This window comes from Triturus cristatus, chromosome 2_1 (genome assembly GCF_964204655.1).
Source record: "Triturus cristatus chromosome 2_1, aTriCri1.1, whole genome shotgun sequence".
Lineage (NCBI taxonomy): Eukaryota > Metazoa > Chordata > Amphibia > Caudata > Salamandridae > Triturus > Triturus cristatus.
In genome coordinates this window covers 970,817,792-970,834,384 of record NC_140581.1, presented here as the reverse complement: position 1 = coordinate 970,834,384, position 16,593 = coordinate 970,817,792, and the positions used below count along the sequence as shown (strand labels likewise).

The window sequence follows — 16,593 nt, the reverse complement described above, 5'->3', positions numbered from 1 at the left end:
TTGCATTCCAACTTATTGTCCTTTTACCCATCATGCCACCTAAGGTTGAACTCAGCCATATGCAAATCAGTCTTAACTCTGCTCAAATAGGAACAGTGCATGCTGAACTGCCTTGCCAGGTCCTCCCTGAACCAGAACACAAACAGCCAAAGACCAGTTTCGCCATGATTGGGTCTTGTCAGTTGGGTGTGGCTTTGTGGGCAAATGAACGATGGGCTGGAAAAGAGAGGAGAGTGGTGAAGGTGAGAAAGAAAGTAGGTGGGCTGGATGATAAAGTTTGTATAGCAAGAAAGGAGGGGAAGGTAGTAGGGGATAGAAGTGGAAGGTTGGCAGATATAATGGAGGGTGTATTAGGGAGTGAGGGGAGGAGTATTGGTGTATGATAGGGAAAGGTAGTAGAGAAATAGTGGTGGAGGAGATGGGTAAGATATTGGTGGAATGAAAAAAGGGGGAAGTTGTAACATGGATAGAGAGATAGAACTTGATTATGGCATGGGAGAAATTAGCAGGTTGAAAGGGGTTGGTAAAATTATTTTATAGATGGCTGCAGTGTGTAATCCGAGATCAAGATAGAAAAGCATGATGAAGAGAAGTGGTGTGAAGAAGGGCGGGGTGGTGGGGTGGAAGCATGGGCAGAGGGTTCAAGCAAGTGACAGAAGAGGTATTAAGGAGATGCAAGAGTAAGGTAGTAAAGCATCTTGCAGTTTGGAGTATGTGGGGTATTATGAAAAAGGAGTTATGGAGAGAGAACTGATATGCTTGTTAAATACATTTTCAAAAGGATGCCAATGATCAGCATTCAACGAAAGGGAAAAAATATCACATCTTTTTGCTTCTGCTTTCATTATCCAGATCTAAAAGAAATTCAGTTCTTATCCCAAGAATATCGTTTATTGCTAAAAAGTATTTGTTTCAAATTTGTTACTTTAGCAACTAGTAGTAGTAATTTTGATATAATACATGAAAGCCTGCAATCCCCGTGTAAAAGCCCACCTCTAATTTTCTGGTTACAGACGACTTGAGACCATCTCTAGTATTCTGTAATAAAGAAGTGAGTAATGACTCAACTGTAACAAATTATTTAAAGCAAAATTACGGCAATACGACAACAAAAACGAAACCTGTTTTTTCCTTCGTCTGATCTGATTTCCTAAATGAACAGTGACCAGCATGTTTTTTGCGAGCTTTACGTAATTATAGAAAAGAGAGAATTTGTGTGTTTCAACTGATTCTGTGCTAGAGAATTTTTAAACCTGACTTAGATTAAACTGATTCTGAAATATTTTTGCAACAAATATCTAGTTGCTTTTCACTGTGTTTAGTTTTACACTACAGATTGGTCATGTCTAATGAAAGAGAAACATGGTGTGACCATGTATTATAAGGAATAAAGTACCCCCACCATGCATTTTAACGATAATGCAAGTCACCTCAGAGTTACATGACCATATAAGGAAACTCTGTTTTCATCCTGGTTCCTCTATATTGTCACGGACCTCGTCGTTGATTTGCAATATTGTTATAATGTACAGCACAGGTACTTTATCCCATTTATAATACAGCAGTCACATGGAGATGTATCACTAGGCAAAACATGGCAAAGGAAAGTAATATGGATTGCACCAACAAAACACTCAAAACAAACAGTTAAATAATCAGTGAGTTGAGTTTTATAAAGCTTTGCAAAAGGAAAAAAAGAGAATGACATTTCCAAATCTTATTAACAGTCCATTCTGTAAGGTGGTCAAAAGTGGATTAAAAACAGTCCAGTCTTTGTGATTTACAGCTCTTTTGAGGCAACACCAGTCAATTTTGCTCCTTGAACCATAGTGGGCGAGGACAGGGATATACCACAGGAATTTATTGGATAGGTAACATGGCAAAGAATTAATTCGCGGTTCCTCTGGGTCTAGTGAGGGCCTTACCCCCAACTAGATCCTCCTGGGGCACAAAGTTGCAACAGTCAGAAACATACAGTCAAACCTGGTTAACAGTCTTGTTGTTTGCCATGTTATTTCTACAGATCTGGTGTTTACGTATATAATACGTTGGGTGAATTGTGTTGAAAACGCATAGTGTTGCATTTTACTGAATATTATTTTTTGGGTGTAAATGTCCGATGCTAAAATAACTGTGCAACACTTGTCAGTAGACATACTAGTCAATACAACATCAATACACATGCTGCCTATGCTTTGGGTCTCGCAATCAAAAACACTTTTGCATAGTAGTCTTCCTCAAGCAAAGAGGCAGGATTTTTGATTTGTCTCACTGCGGAAGTGGTGTCCAAAGACAATCCAGAGATCCCTAAAAACCGCAGGACACATACGAGTTTAAAACTAAGTTTACTTACTGGTGTCAACGATGGAAAACCATGAATGTCTCTTAAATCTAGAAATGTCATACAGCATTGTGTACAAACTATCGCTAGCTGCAGTAACCAACCACTTATTCTCCTTATACTCAGATGCTCTATCCATAAGCACATAAGATGGGGATGCCTCTGTTGTACTGTTTGAGCCATTAACTCACCAGTCGGTTCCCCCAGTAAGCATAAAACAAAAGACAAATAGAAAAATTGTTAAGTCACCGATTCCTGGCCAATTCACCTCTTTCTTATTCGTACTAGTCTTCTGAAATGTATTACGTCATTATTAACCAACATTCAGGGTATGGCAATGCAAATAAACATTCAAATTACAATACTGGAATTCGGAAGGCTTCGGCCAAAATAAGATAACTGCTCATCAATAACATATAAAAAAAACATTAAACACACTATTTCTGCACTCCTTTTTCCAAATGTAGTTGACTTTATATAATTGTCCCCAACCTAGATAATCTACAGAATGTAATGCATGGACACCGTTTGGGTGTCACTGTAGTTGCTTATTTTGAGACGTGCCTTTGCTCACACAATTAGATAATTCAAAACCTTTTATGTTTTGTGCTCTGTAAATATAGGATGCAGCTGGTGGTAAGCAATGTCAGAATAAAAGCAGGTGCCTTCTGCTGAACCAGTTATCCATGCCCCGTAACAGGTAAACAGAGCACCAGATGCGCCTTCGAAATCAGTAATTATTTTTAGAACTTCCAGGTTTCACTGCCCTAGATCCCCGGCAGTGCTCAGTAAACGCAAGTAAGCATTCTCAGAAACCTCTGTTGACAATGCATCAAAGGTGGCGGGCAGAGCCGCAATCGTTAAGTCAATGTCCGCAATTTTCATATAATTATGGCATACCTTCTGACCATGTTCAGCTTTGTTCAGTTGATCCTCTTGGACTGTGATTATCACTTTCAGGATTATAACACTCCTCAGTGCTGGTTTTTATAAAACAAGAAAATTAGGACAACAATAAGATTCAGTATGTCTCATAAAATACACACACACAAAATAAATCCAGAATAAAGGGGGTTGAAAATGGATTGTGCTTGGTATTCGTGATCTACAGGAATATACCCAGGATTAGGGCCACCCCTGAATGTCTGATGAAACATTGTCTCCCATCTTCCAATTCCAGTTTCCCCACGTTGTTTTCATGAAGAAAGCTGCCTGCCTGTCGTGTTTAACTAGAAAAGGGTTTAATTTACACCATCTTCAACTCCTCTCGCTCCTTTCCACTCTCGGTCTTCTGTGAGCTAAACAGTCTCTTGAAATGGAAGTGTACACAGCACTCCAGAAAGGGATCCAGTGGCGGCATTTAAAACAGTACCTCAATACTCAAGCTGCAGTCTGTCTGCAAAACTCAAGGGGATCCTCTGGCTGCAGCACAGTACTCAATTCGGATCTCATTTTTGGTTTTATTGAAGGGCAGAAAATGATCTACTGAAGCATATGATCCATCAGGCGGGGAAACAGCAGCCACAGAGCAACCACTCTGTCTGCTGCTACCTGCCACTGGACTCCAGTGCTCAAATACTACAATCCAAGCTTGGATGAAGACTTGTGGAGTGCTCAGTTAAAAGTCCCAGGGTCGAGGTAGGGGTAGCAGAGGAAATCGCCGAGTTTGTTGCCCTCCTCGTCGTAATGGAGCATCCGGAAGCAAACATCACAGAACAGGCATGGGTCTTGCGGTGCAAGGCTGTCCTCGTTTGTTACCCACCTGTAAGCAAGAGATGGGGCATTATTTCAACAGGAACACAACAAAAGGTCATGTACTTTTCCCGCAAAGTATTTCACAGTATCCAACATACAATGTCATATAAACACGAAAAGCACAAACAGCACAATAATGGTAGAAAAGTGGGGCAACACTAAACGGCAAATGAGAACAACTTATTCTACTTAGCACCCTAAAAGTAAAACTAGAAGCACACTGCTCCGATTGTTCGTGTATATGTGAACCACTGCGGAGAAGGCATCCTTAGCCAGAGTTGAGTATATACAGCATATTACTGACAGACAACTAAGGGCCACATTTATGAGAAATGGTCGTAGGGCAGCGCCTCAAGTCTTCTTGCTGCGTTGCCCTACGTCCTTTTCTCCTGTAATGGCGCGCAATTTGCAGTCTAGCACCAACGCGGGCACCCTTCCACCAGGGTGCCTCCATTGCAGGCAGGATTGCTTTTTTGCAGGAACGGGCACCTTCCTGCCCAAAAACAATCCCAAGAGACGTTATCCTCTTTCCATATGTGCTGCATTGAGCAGCACACAAGGAAAGAGGATAAAAAGAGGACAAATACAAACATTTCTCCTCATTATGCCTGCTCTGGGGAAGCGCGAGGTGTTGGCGTTGCCCCAGATTTACGTAATGAAGTAAATCTGGGGCAGCGTCAAAATCTATGGGTGCTGCGTAGGAAAACCCATCGCAAAGCCCATGGAACGCCTCCTTTATGCAAAGTAAGGCAAGGCAGCAACTTGCGCTGCTTTTCTTGCTCCTTATCTTTGAGGCCATGCAAAGCCACGCAGAGTGGCTTTGCGTCACCTCATAGATATGACCGAGAGACTTACACGGCTGGAGTGTCAAAAAAAGTGACAATCAGGTGGCGTAAGCCTCTCATAAATAACCCTTTAAGTTTAAATATCGATGATAAGGTAGCGGTGGTAGAGAAGTGAATTTTTCTGTTCAGTTTTCCAAGGCACCTGTCCAATACAGAGGCCGCCAGCCTTCCGAAAGAAAGGATACCATCTTGAGCAACACACACACGCACCCCCCCACCCACCCCAAAATATTATGGAAAACACACACTCCAAGTAGATACACAGAAACTTGACATTATATAAAGCAAGGGGCACCAGTTAAGGGGAATAGACAATCAGAAAGAGCGATTCTGTCATATTTTTCCCTCGTGTAAGAAGCATTTGCCCCTTGGCTTTCAATTTGCTGACACTACCGTCAACCACAGCATTGCCTGAATGGAGGGGGAGATAGCCACAGTAACCTAAAGGAGTGGGGTGGGGAAGCATCTTTGGCGTCCACTTGTCACAAGAGCACATTAATACTGACGATCAGCAAGACAAAACTAGAGCTTTGCCAGTAGACTTTAAGGTTTGTCAAGTTCACAGGGGAAAACACAGAACTTGACATACAAAAAAAATAAAGGGTAGGAGGGAACAGCTTTTCCAAGCAGCTTTCCAAGGACTTTCAAAACATCAGTATCCCATCCAAGTTCGAACTAGGAAACTAAACCTAGTACTATCATAGCCCTAAAATGAACCCCAACCCTAATCCCTGAAAGTAATCCCAATGCCAGCCTTCACAGTATGTCTTCCCATTTCAGTAAAATCATTTTTTCAACTTAAATTATTTCAAAACGAAAGTACTTCAATGTTACATTCTGTAATTTGTCGTTTGTTATTGCCTCAGTTCTATCTTGGCCTATGATTACCTGTACACAGACATTCGGATAGCAGATGGAGACTGTAATCTGTCCAAGGCTTCAAACTAGTCCTTGAACAGGATTTGGAGAAGATCTGCGAAAGCTATCGACATCTTAGTCTTTTGTAGGAGTTTGGATTTAAATCGGTTTATATCATATCACATGATTTGAGAAAATGGAAAATGACATGTTGATCCTTTTAGTTTGGGCGCCTTCATAATATGAGACACTGAATTACCAGGTTGATGTGCACAGTTACAGCGCCCCAAGGAGCTGCATAGACCGTTGAGTTAAGACGATTAACCCAATTTTTAGGTCAAACCTACCAGATGCCTGGTTCACCTATTGTTAGCTTACCAAAAATGTACAATGCCTTAAAGCACCCCCACGGAATATCACTAGCTGGATTTATTATCAGTCATTTGCTTTTTTCTTTTTTGATGGCTTGATTAATCCATATTGAGTTTGTCCTTCCCCTTGAGCATGGCCACTTTTCTTCTGTCCTTACACTGCTCTCTTTCAGGGAATTGTTTTTTATTTCTTTTTGCTTGAGCAATTTGAGAAAGCATGTGTTTTCCACCTATATCCATCATGGCCTTCTCTCTCATTCTACTTTGCGTGTTGCTCTCTCTTGTCCATGTGCTTCTTTCCTCCCGTGTTCCATTTTGCTCTCTCGCCTGTGGGCTTTTCTGGCCACGCAATTCATGTTGCTGGCTCCCCCTGTTTACTGTCTCTCTTGTGTGCCTCTCCCCACACCCCCAGTGCTGCCGTCGCCCTCATGTCGCTGCCCGCCTCCAAGGTGGTTTCTTCCAACAAGTCTGCCCGCCCTATCTTTCATTGCTCCCTTCCACCTCCACCGTTTTTTTGTTGTTTTTTTTAAGGGCCAGGCAGAAATTGCTGCTGGCCCTCCATAAATTTCTTTTTATATGACCGATCTAAGTGGTGGCCACCATCAAAATTTTGGAGGAGCTTGCATGTGTGATGATTCATGCCATTTTATTTCTTTGCCTATACTAAACAGCACCGGCAAAGAGCATTGCTTTTAACTGATGCTATTCAGTATTGCCACAGAGCATTGGAAAAGTCAGCAGGTCCCAAAGGTGAGACCCATTGACTTTTTCAATGCTTGCTCATTTCTTTTAACCGACAGTGAAAGGAATAAACACATTCTTACAGTAGCGGCCCGTCCATACAGGCTGAGGGGCCATGCCCCCACCTTTTATCAGACAAGAAGAGTGTCTGTCAGACTGAACAAAGGTCAGCCAGACAGCAGTCTCACTGACCACATCCCACTCTGATGAGATTGGGCCTGCTGCCTTTCATTCATTGGCTGACCTAAGGTCAGCCAATGGAAGACGGCAGCAGTCCCAATCCTCCTGGGTCCTCCGAGGCTTGGGAGTGCTGCCTTCCCTCATAGGCTGACCATGAGGGAAGGCAGCAACCCCAATCCTCCTGGTACCTTCGAGGCCTACCTGTCTATGAGGTGCTGTTGAGGTAAGTTTTATGTGTTTTTTTTGTTTGTTTGATGCGTGCGTGTATGTATCAATGTATGTGTAATTGTTAGTGAGTGTTGTGAATGGGTGTGTGTGTCCATGAATGAATGGGTGGGTGTGAGTGAGGTGTATATGTGATAGTGTGTCCTCCCCCAGGTAATATTACCGGTCGCCACTGCAGTCTTTCCACCAAGTGTCCGGTGTGAACGGCAGGCAAGGAACCTTGTACTTGGATCTCCAGTGTGTAGAACACTCTCTTCCTTGATCCTTCTAGACACTCGTTATTATAGACACAGTGCTGCCTTGCCAGGCACATGTTATTAGTGGCAAGGTGCCCCCTTCCCTATAACTGCCTAGCATGCCCTCTGACAGACACAGATAGGCACCCATCTCTGGCCCTACCTGATATGCATTCATTATTTGAGATACGGCGCTGCCTTCCCTGGTCTTGCCTGACATGTACTATTGAGAAACAGCGCTCAGTTCCGTGCCCTTGACAATGGACATCCCTTATAAGAACCGCAATGCGCCCTTCAATCACCCTGCCTGAACTACATTATTAATGGTAGGGAGCTACCTCCCTATAACTGTCCTACATGCCCTATTAGAGACGTGATTATGCACTCATCTCTGGCCCGAAATAACGTGCTTTATTACAATTAAAAAAGAACAATTGATGGCCAGAATGCAGAACAATGTCTTACATTCACCCCAGTACACAGATCTGGGCCTAAATCCATAGTTTTTTTGCTCCCCATGCCATTCCAGTTTGAACCCAGCCATATGCAAATCAGTCTGGACCCTGCACCCAATGGGAACAGTCCAGCCCGAACTGCCAGGCCAGGTCCTCCCTGGACAGGAAACAAGCATCCTAGGACCGGTTTTGGGGTTTCATCCCTCATCAGCCAGGATAGCATGACTCCAGTGGGATGGAGAGCACGGGACCCACGTCTGGGCATACCCGTCCCACTCGGGGTGACAAATGCAAAAAGAACAATTTATTGACAGAATGCAGAACAATGTCATACATTCACCCCAGTACACAGATCTGGGCCTAAATCCAACGATGCCATGGGCTCAATAAAAGGTTACAGTACTGGGGATAGAGGACATCCCTGATGTGTGTCCTTTTGTAATTAAAGTGGCTGAGATCAATGCCCATTCAGCCCCATTGCTACCACCAATTTTATATATGATGGGCTGAATCCTAACTCATACACAAAGAACCTTTAGCAGAAAGAGCCAGGCAACCCAATAACAGGCTTTTTCAGCATCGAATCATACCCAAATCACAGGTATGTTTCCTTTGAACCTTCTGTACAATATGTAGTATCGTCTGATGTTACGTGTCTGCCTTTTTCCTAATAAATGCTGACTGATGCGGATGGACCACACCTGGCAGTAGGTCTTCAATTCTTTTAGCTAGGATTTTCATGAATAACATTAAGTAGGGTGAAGGTCCTGAAGGGTGAGCTACGGTTAGGGTCCATACTAGTCTCAGGGAATAAATTTAACACTTCCCTCTCCCACTGATGATGTTACCGTGTGTGTGTGTGTGTTTGTGTAAGTGTTATAAAGTTTAGTGAGTTATCACTGGGCTGGCACTGAGTGTGGGACTCCGTGGCTCTGATTCTGGGCTTTACAACCTCCCGCCCCCCTGTCACCTTGATCAAATCTAATTAGGAGTTCACTCCAGCTTTTACAGGTGAGCAGTTTCAAGAGTGACAGAAGGTTGGCTACAAACTTATAGCTAACAGGATATACCCAGAAGGAGAATTCACATTTGAAAGGCTTGAAGGTTGCCTGGAATTAAAATCATTAGATATGCAGAGATATACACAATGGGTTGTAGATAGAGGGGTAAAACAAACAGACCCTTAACTGCATACGAGAAACAGTTGCTGTCTAAAACTAATGACAAACGCGTGCTGTCAGAGCTATATGCTATCTTGCATTCAAACTCGCTGCTGGCGAAACAGCAGGGCCAGACGAGATGATAAACTGATGTTGGGCGTACTCTGTAGGACAGGGAGTGGGCAAACATGGACCTTAGAGCACACACAATATCAGGCTCTACTGCAATTAGGGACAAAAAGATGAAATTGACCGTATACTGGTACTACAATACTGCACGATTACACAAAAGGTTTCCTCAAAAGTTGGCTCATAGCTTGAGAGTTTGTGGAAACACCAGAACGCTAGTATACGTACTTCGGCAATGCCCTAAATTAACCCACAACGGAAAATAAGTACTGGAGAGCCAGGATAAGATTATGGACAATGAGATATCTCATATTCTGCTATGACTCCCTGATTGATTAACAAATTCTTCTACACTCACTGATGGATGGGTAAACAGATTGCCCTTAGGTTGTGTGCAGCAACATAGGTGATTCTATCTCTCTGAGGTATTGACAGAGCTCTAGAATATGGGACTTTGCTACACAAAATATGGGACTTTATTGGCATGGGGAATTTTACAAGGTCTACGGACCCTTCAAATACAAACTTTCAAGATATAAGGGCTCCCTTTTACCATTTCTATCCATAGAATTTAGAGAACTAACGTGCCTCCGTTATCTGAAAATCTTGAATATCCTGCATTCACCAACTGAAAGTAACTTGAGCTGAACTGGAAAAGTAAATTGACCACCAGTTCCTATATACGGTAATATTCAGGGTGGTCCTCAATGCCCACCTATGCATTCAACCCAGACATGAATGAACGTTAAGACGGACTATGTCTGCAACTCAGTTAATAATCAGAGGTCATCTTACCTGTTTTTGTTGGGGTTTTGGAGGGGAAAAGGTGAAAAAGGGACTGCTTGTTTCCCATCTATTGACTCTTGCCGACCCTATGTTTGTAGGCACAGAAGCGGGCTGTATTGGTTTATTGTAAACAAAATGGTAATAAAGAGAACTGATCCATATAAAGTTTAGTGCGTTTAGAAGTCAGTTGAAAAATATATTTTAAAATCTGCCCTTGTATCCATCTGGGCCCAATGACTTGTTCTTATTTACCATTTTATTTAGCTTGTTTAATCTCATCAGCTGTAAGAGAATCTTCTAAGTTCTCCAGCTGATCTTTTGGTAAAATACATTCGGTCTGGAAGAGAGTTCCTGCATCATCTAGACAGCTAGAGAACTTAATACATTTATTTGGGTTTTCACATTCTTCTAGTAGAATTTTCCCAGTGCTGAAGCGGATAGCTTTTCTAGAAGCATTTTCTCTTTGTCCTCTTAATTGGTGATCTAGGTGGGCACACTTTAGAACTAAGTTACTAGCAGTGATATTTTAAATGGAGAAACATAATTTCAGCTTAATTAGTGGCAATAGTTTTCAGCTGCCCTTTAAGATCTGTCGCCTTTCTAAGGAGCATTAGATGGAGATTGGATACATCCTCTAGTCTCTAGCATCCTGAGTATACATAACTTAGCCATTAATAAGATACATTTGCTTCAAAGCCAGCCCAGACCCCCCTGATGATATAGTAGCAACATCCTCATTAAGACCAAACTACTGCAGGATTTGATTACCAGTTCCTTTCTTAGGCACTGAGAAAGGCCATCTGGAGGTGAGTGACACTTGGGAGGTTTTCCTTACTGCATCCGTATGTCTAACGTCATAGAGATGAGGGCATGATCAGAGATCGCTACCAGGTAGATATCGGTTTCCTTAACCAGTGGGGCTAAGCTACTACTGACTACTATATAGTCTATTTGGGAGAATGATCTGCGGACAAGTGAAAATAAGAGTACTCCTTTGCCTCTAGGTTCCAGATATGCAAATCTCATAAGGATTCTTTAAGCTTCTTACAGAAGGTATTTGTTCTTCTTCCTTATTAGTTTCATCTGTGAATTATACTATTCCACACTACAGCTCTCCAGTCAGTAGGATATCCACTAGTGCAAATTAAAAACTCCTGCAAGTACTTGTCCTGTGCCATATTAGGGGTGTAAACAGTTGCTAACATCTCTGCTTTGCCCTTTGATCTGCTAATGTGTCAAATACCTGCATAATTTATCTTCCTTGCTCTCGCTTATCTTCCACTGAAAACCTCTAAAAGAAAGATGAACACCCCACTGTTTATAAGAGAGGATGAAGGGTATATCTTATTTTTAATTCTGGTCTGTTCTCCCTGCTTAAGATGTTTCAATTTTAAGCGAATTATCTAAAGTTTTGAATTCTCAAAGGATTTCCATATTGTTGTGTTCTTTGAGAGCACATAAAGGCCATTCACATTTACGGGACTTAACCAAACAATGAATGTATCAGTGTATTAGGTTTCGTACAGTCTGGCCCCTTTCTATCAGTGAATCTGTATGTTGACTCAAGTATTTACTTGAGTATACCCCTTTTGGGTGTAACAATTTGCCTCCCTTAGAACTCAAATAGGACAAACAATTGCACTGAACAATTAACTCCAACGTGTCTCTCCTACAAGAGTTACTCAGAGATTTGGGAGGGGTGAAGTCTGTTCCCCTTGGGATTCCAACCTCACACTTTCACGATTTCTGCTCCTCGGAGCTCCAGGGTTGGAATTGGAATACTCTTTGGCCCCTGGAGCCCATTCCTCTTAAATGCTAGTTTATAAATTGGTACTAACTCTACTGTTCCTCCGTAAATTCCACTCCCTACCATCGTTCAGTTTCTAAATATTAGGGATCTCGTTAACTGTAAAATATTAAGTGTGCTTGGGTCTACCCTTCCCTTCATTCAATGTTGCTGCAGTCATCTCATGTCCCCTTCTGCTCGATGTTTGTTGTGTTTGGACTCCTGGTCTCTTCCTTCTTTCATCACGGTGAGGATTCATTCCATAATATGAAGAGTCTTTACAACTCTTCCCTTCTCATCACTCCTTTTCCTGGAGTGTAATGCATAGCATCTTGGTACCGTCAGCTCAGTGTAAGAGGTAGTTGTATTTGTTGTCTTTCTCAAAGGCAAGACAAAATGTAATCTAATTTTTCTATGGTGGAAGAGGAGACATCCTAAATATTTTTTTAAAGGTGACCTCTCCCTGTGCTATTTCTTTTCTGAGTATTTCTTCCTTCTGTGTGAAATAATGGAATTTTGCAAACGTCTCTATACTTTTGCTCATGAGATGGGCATTTCGGCACAACTCTCTGTAGTCTGTCCAATATAACCAGCAAGCATTAATTAGCCAATAGCGCAAAGAACAAGCCAATATTGTAAGATTTGATCACATAGTTCAGTGCATAGCTTTGACTTAAATGAAGAGAAGTGATCAGTGAGACCCTCTTTAGGCAGAGTAATCATTTGTTGATTAACAGCCACTCGACTTTGCTCTGTAGTGCTATTTTTTCAGAAGAGCTCATGTCGGTGATCAGTTTTTTTCATGTGTTATTTGGGTGGCATTTGCATTGCTTCTTGCAAGAGCTATTTCAACATCCTATAGTCCACCATTCAAGACGGGTAAATTTGTGACACAGGTATGTTCAGTGGAGTTGTTTGCCTAATCTGGCTGTATCAGAAGATTGACATTAAGTGTTCTTCATCCGATTCTCATATACGATGGCTCACACATCACCTGCACTATTTCATATAGGCCTTTCCTACATTCAGTATTATTTGCTGTAGTTTACTAGTCATAGTGGTCCAAACTGTACAATGACTAAGTTAATACAGTGGTCGTGTCTCTTACCGGCATCTCAGAACCACATGACAAAGCTATCTTCGGGTCACAAAATCGAGAACTTCTCCTGCCATAGGGTGCTACACCATTTACTCTTCTGCTGGAGCCTACCGATGGAGGCTCCGCCCACAGAACAGCAGAGGTGCTACAGCTCTGTCCTCAGGGTTGGCCTCTGCCTCGGTGCTTATTCTAAGGTCCCTGTGTGCAGTAGCCTACTTCTGGCCCAGAGTTACCCCCCGTACTCTCGTACAAAGTCACCAGTGCTGATCGAGAAGCAGCGATTCTCATCTGCCTAGGCCACCCATCTCTCACCTGCCTAGGATGCGCATCTCACACCTGCCTGGGTTAAGGGTATATGGTGTAGAGGTTCTGTGAAAAGGATTGAGGGTAGAGGTTGAAGGTATAGGTAAATGATTCGTTCAGAGTTAGGATTAAAGGGTTAAGCATTTAGGGTATAGGGTTGAGGTTATGTGGTATAGGGGTTAAGGTTATAGGGCAATAGCTATATGGTTAAGGGGCAGTGGTTTAGTTATAGGGTTATGGTTAAGGTTAAAAAAGTTAAGAATATAGGGCTAATGGCGAAGGGTTTTGTGTTATATGGTTAAGGGGTTAGGATAAAATGCTAACCACTATGATTACATCAGTTTAGTGTCACCATTAAAAATGTGCTTAAGGTGTCCTGAAGATTGTCACTGTTAACTTGAGTCGATCTGTTCAAAATAACAAAAACTAAGTGTTGCTTTCTACAGTAACACTGCACTCACTTCATTTCAATGGAACGCGCTACAATTTAGAGGAGTTGAAAACAAACTAATGCTATTTCTCAGTAAACAAATATCTACTTAACAAGGTACAACCATTCAAAACAACTGGCTTTAAATTCCTTATAAAGTGGAAATACCTGGCTATGTACATCTTGCAAACAAAGCATTTTCTGGTCAATATCCAGGGTTTCTTGGTGACCAAGGGATACATGGTCCGGTCAAGGCAGTCATCCTTATGAATAAGCCTGGCAAGAAGAAAATAACCAAAGACATTACATTTATTTGCTCTTGTAATTCATTATCAAACCAACTACAAGGTATTTACTGGAAAGACTATATTAATGCATGTTTTAGAGGGTAAGAGTTACAATAACATTTGAAAGTCCCCCTCTGTGTTGCTGTAGAGGGCAGAAGACAGAGGTAAACATTTAGTAGAACCGGAGCATTGAATCTTTGAAGATATGCAACATGTAGAGCTTTTGAACCTATCATCACTGTCCTTCTGGCGAAACTGCAAGGCACATGCTGCTTGGCTGAACAGTGGAGTGGGCATTTTAAACAGCCCTCCCTCCCCAACCAGGGCATAAGAGCTGCCAGGCAAGAGAATATTGTAATAAAATACCTAACAATCCCCACAAGGGCAATGCACGGCTGAACCAAGGCAAGCTCTCCTGTAAGATTTTGACAAACAGCTCTGCCCAACTTTGTACAATCCATGAATCTCAGATTCCACATGGTGATGCCTGGTGAAAGTACTAACAAAAGATAGATTGCGGTTTGTACACTTCCGTTAACACAGAACATTTTCACTTGAAAGCAGTAGGTGCTGGCTTTGTATTTCCAGTTAACGAATCAATAGTAATTTCAACCCTTCAAACCTGTTTGTACCCCCAGGATATTTACTTCAAGAGTGACAAAAACACTTTATGAACCAAAAAGAGGTCTTTAAACTGCAAAAATGTAAAGGGCAGTTTTGGCAGAAATGTTTAGATCCCCTCACAAAGCAAACAAGGTAGTATGTGCACAAATAAACTCTGACTGTTAGAAATGGGATTTCTGGTTGGCTAAGGCTTGCGCCAAAGTCAGGCAGAAACCACCACTCTAGTCAGGGCAAGGAAGTTACACGCCAAAGATAACCCCTGCTCACCCCCTTGGTAGCTTGGCACGAGCAGACAGGCTTATCCCTGAGGCGATGTGTAAAGCGTTTGCGCGCGCACCCAGCAACAACACCCAAGGCCCACCACAAAGGAAACTCCACACAAGGTATTCTATAAAAATAGCCTTTGTATTATACACAACACATTAGATAAAAACACACACTCTACAATGAGCCAACAGGCACGGTCAGAATTTACAAGGGATTATATATACAGGGGACAGGGCCACCTGGACCGCTGTCCGGAATTAGCACTCTTAGAACATAGGAATAATACTGTAGTATAAAATAACATATGTAGCACACAACCAGTAACTACTGATATCAGGTAAGTACCACCTACGCAACCCTAACCACCTTAGGAAAATATTGCGCAGGGAATCAGGGCCTCACTAGCACCACCTGTACTAGGGAGAAAACAACCACCTAAGTATCACAATACCTGTAGGGGTCTAAGCACATAAACACATGATGCATAACATTCAGAGGTGTAAAGCAAAGCACATGACGCATAAACACATTCAGAGGTGCAGGTTAGGAACAATGGCGCAAAAACTCACAATAGCCACTATCTGTGGCCGTCCCTAGGCCAACTGGCCTTGAAGGGGCAAGGACGCCCTGTGTCCAGCAGAGTCAGGGCGCACAAAGCACAACCTACACGTAGCAGTTGCCCACTAAGTGCTGGGCAACTGGAGAGATGCTGTGGCACCACGGTGCCTTGTTAAACACAAATCTGCAGCACTTACGTGGAGCCTCTCCTGGGCTCTAAAATGAATAATGTGCCTTTCGTGGGAGCCTTCTAGGCTCTAGAACAAATATGGCCCTGTGGGAGTCCCTCTAGACTCTAGACAAATTATGCCCCCGTTGGAGCGCACGAGCTCTCTAAAACAAATCTGCCCCCAACGATGGAGTCCTGGTCGGGGGACTCTAAGCCAGTGAATTGCCCCGTCGTGGGAGCCTCGTGGGCTCAAGCAATGTGCCTTCGTGGAGCCTTCAGGCTCTGAAACCAAGAGTGGGGGCCCACGTTGGAGCGGCCCGCTGCCTTCCGGGGCCGCTCTGCTTATCAAGACAACTGCCCCTGTCTGGTGGAGCGCTACTAGCTCGGGGCGGACGAGTGCTCTCTTCAGTGTCCCTCCCCCCCCCCCCCGTCGGAGCAGCCCGCAACTGCGGCGCCGTGGTGGGGGACAGGGAGCGGAGACAACTCTCACACGGAGTCCCGCTTACCTGGTACTCCCGCGGCGTCTTCCTTGCTGCCGGTCTCCTCAGTATGCAGGGCTCTCGGATCACACGGAGCCCTGCGCGCGTAGCACTTTTTCCTCTCCTCCTCGTCCGGGCCACAGGCAGGCGGGGTAGGCTCCCGCCTGTCTACTTCCGGTTGTCGCGTAGTCCCGCCCCCGGCCTGCCTGACTTCCTTCGAGCCCGGCCGCGGCGGTGATTTCCCAAATCTCGGCGATAAGAGGTGTAGGCTCCCTCGTAACCAGGGATATTTGGCGGGGTGGGCACCCGCCGTGAAAACAACACAAATAAGCGGGGTGGGCACCCGCAAGCACACCACAATGCGGGGTGGGCACCCGCCAATTAAATAATTAAATAAGCGGGGTGGGCACCCGCAAGCACACCACAATGCGGGGTGGGCACCCGCCAATTAAATAATTAAATCAGCGGGGTGGGCACCCGCAAGCGCGGCAAAATAGCAGGGAATCCCT

At 43.5% G+C, this 16,593-nt stretch overlaps 1 protein-coding gene across 1 annotated transcript in view; it reads right to left on the bottom strand.

Annotated features, from left to right (window-relative positions):
• Positions 1–872: 872 nt before the first annotated feature.
• Positions 873–16,593, bottom strand: part of SNAPC3 (small nuclear RNA activating complex polypeptide 3) — a 223,651-nt gene continuing 207,930 nt past the window's right edge. Inside the window, exons 8-9 of the mRNA XM_085633853.1 lie at positions 13,869–13,976; positions 873–4,103 (exon numbers count right to left, since the gene is read on the bottom strand). Of these exons, the coding sequence (XP_085489979.1) occupies positions 3,956–4,103; positions 13,869–13,976 (256 nt within the window). The 3' untranslated portion in view covers positions 873–3,955. The remainder of the gene's footprint in view (positions 4,104–13,868; positions 13,977–16,593) is intronic.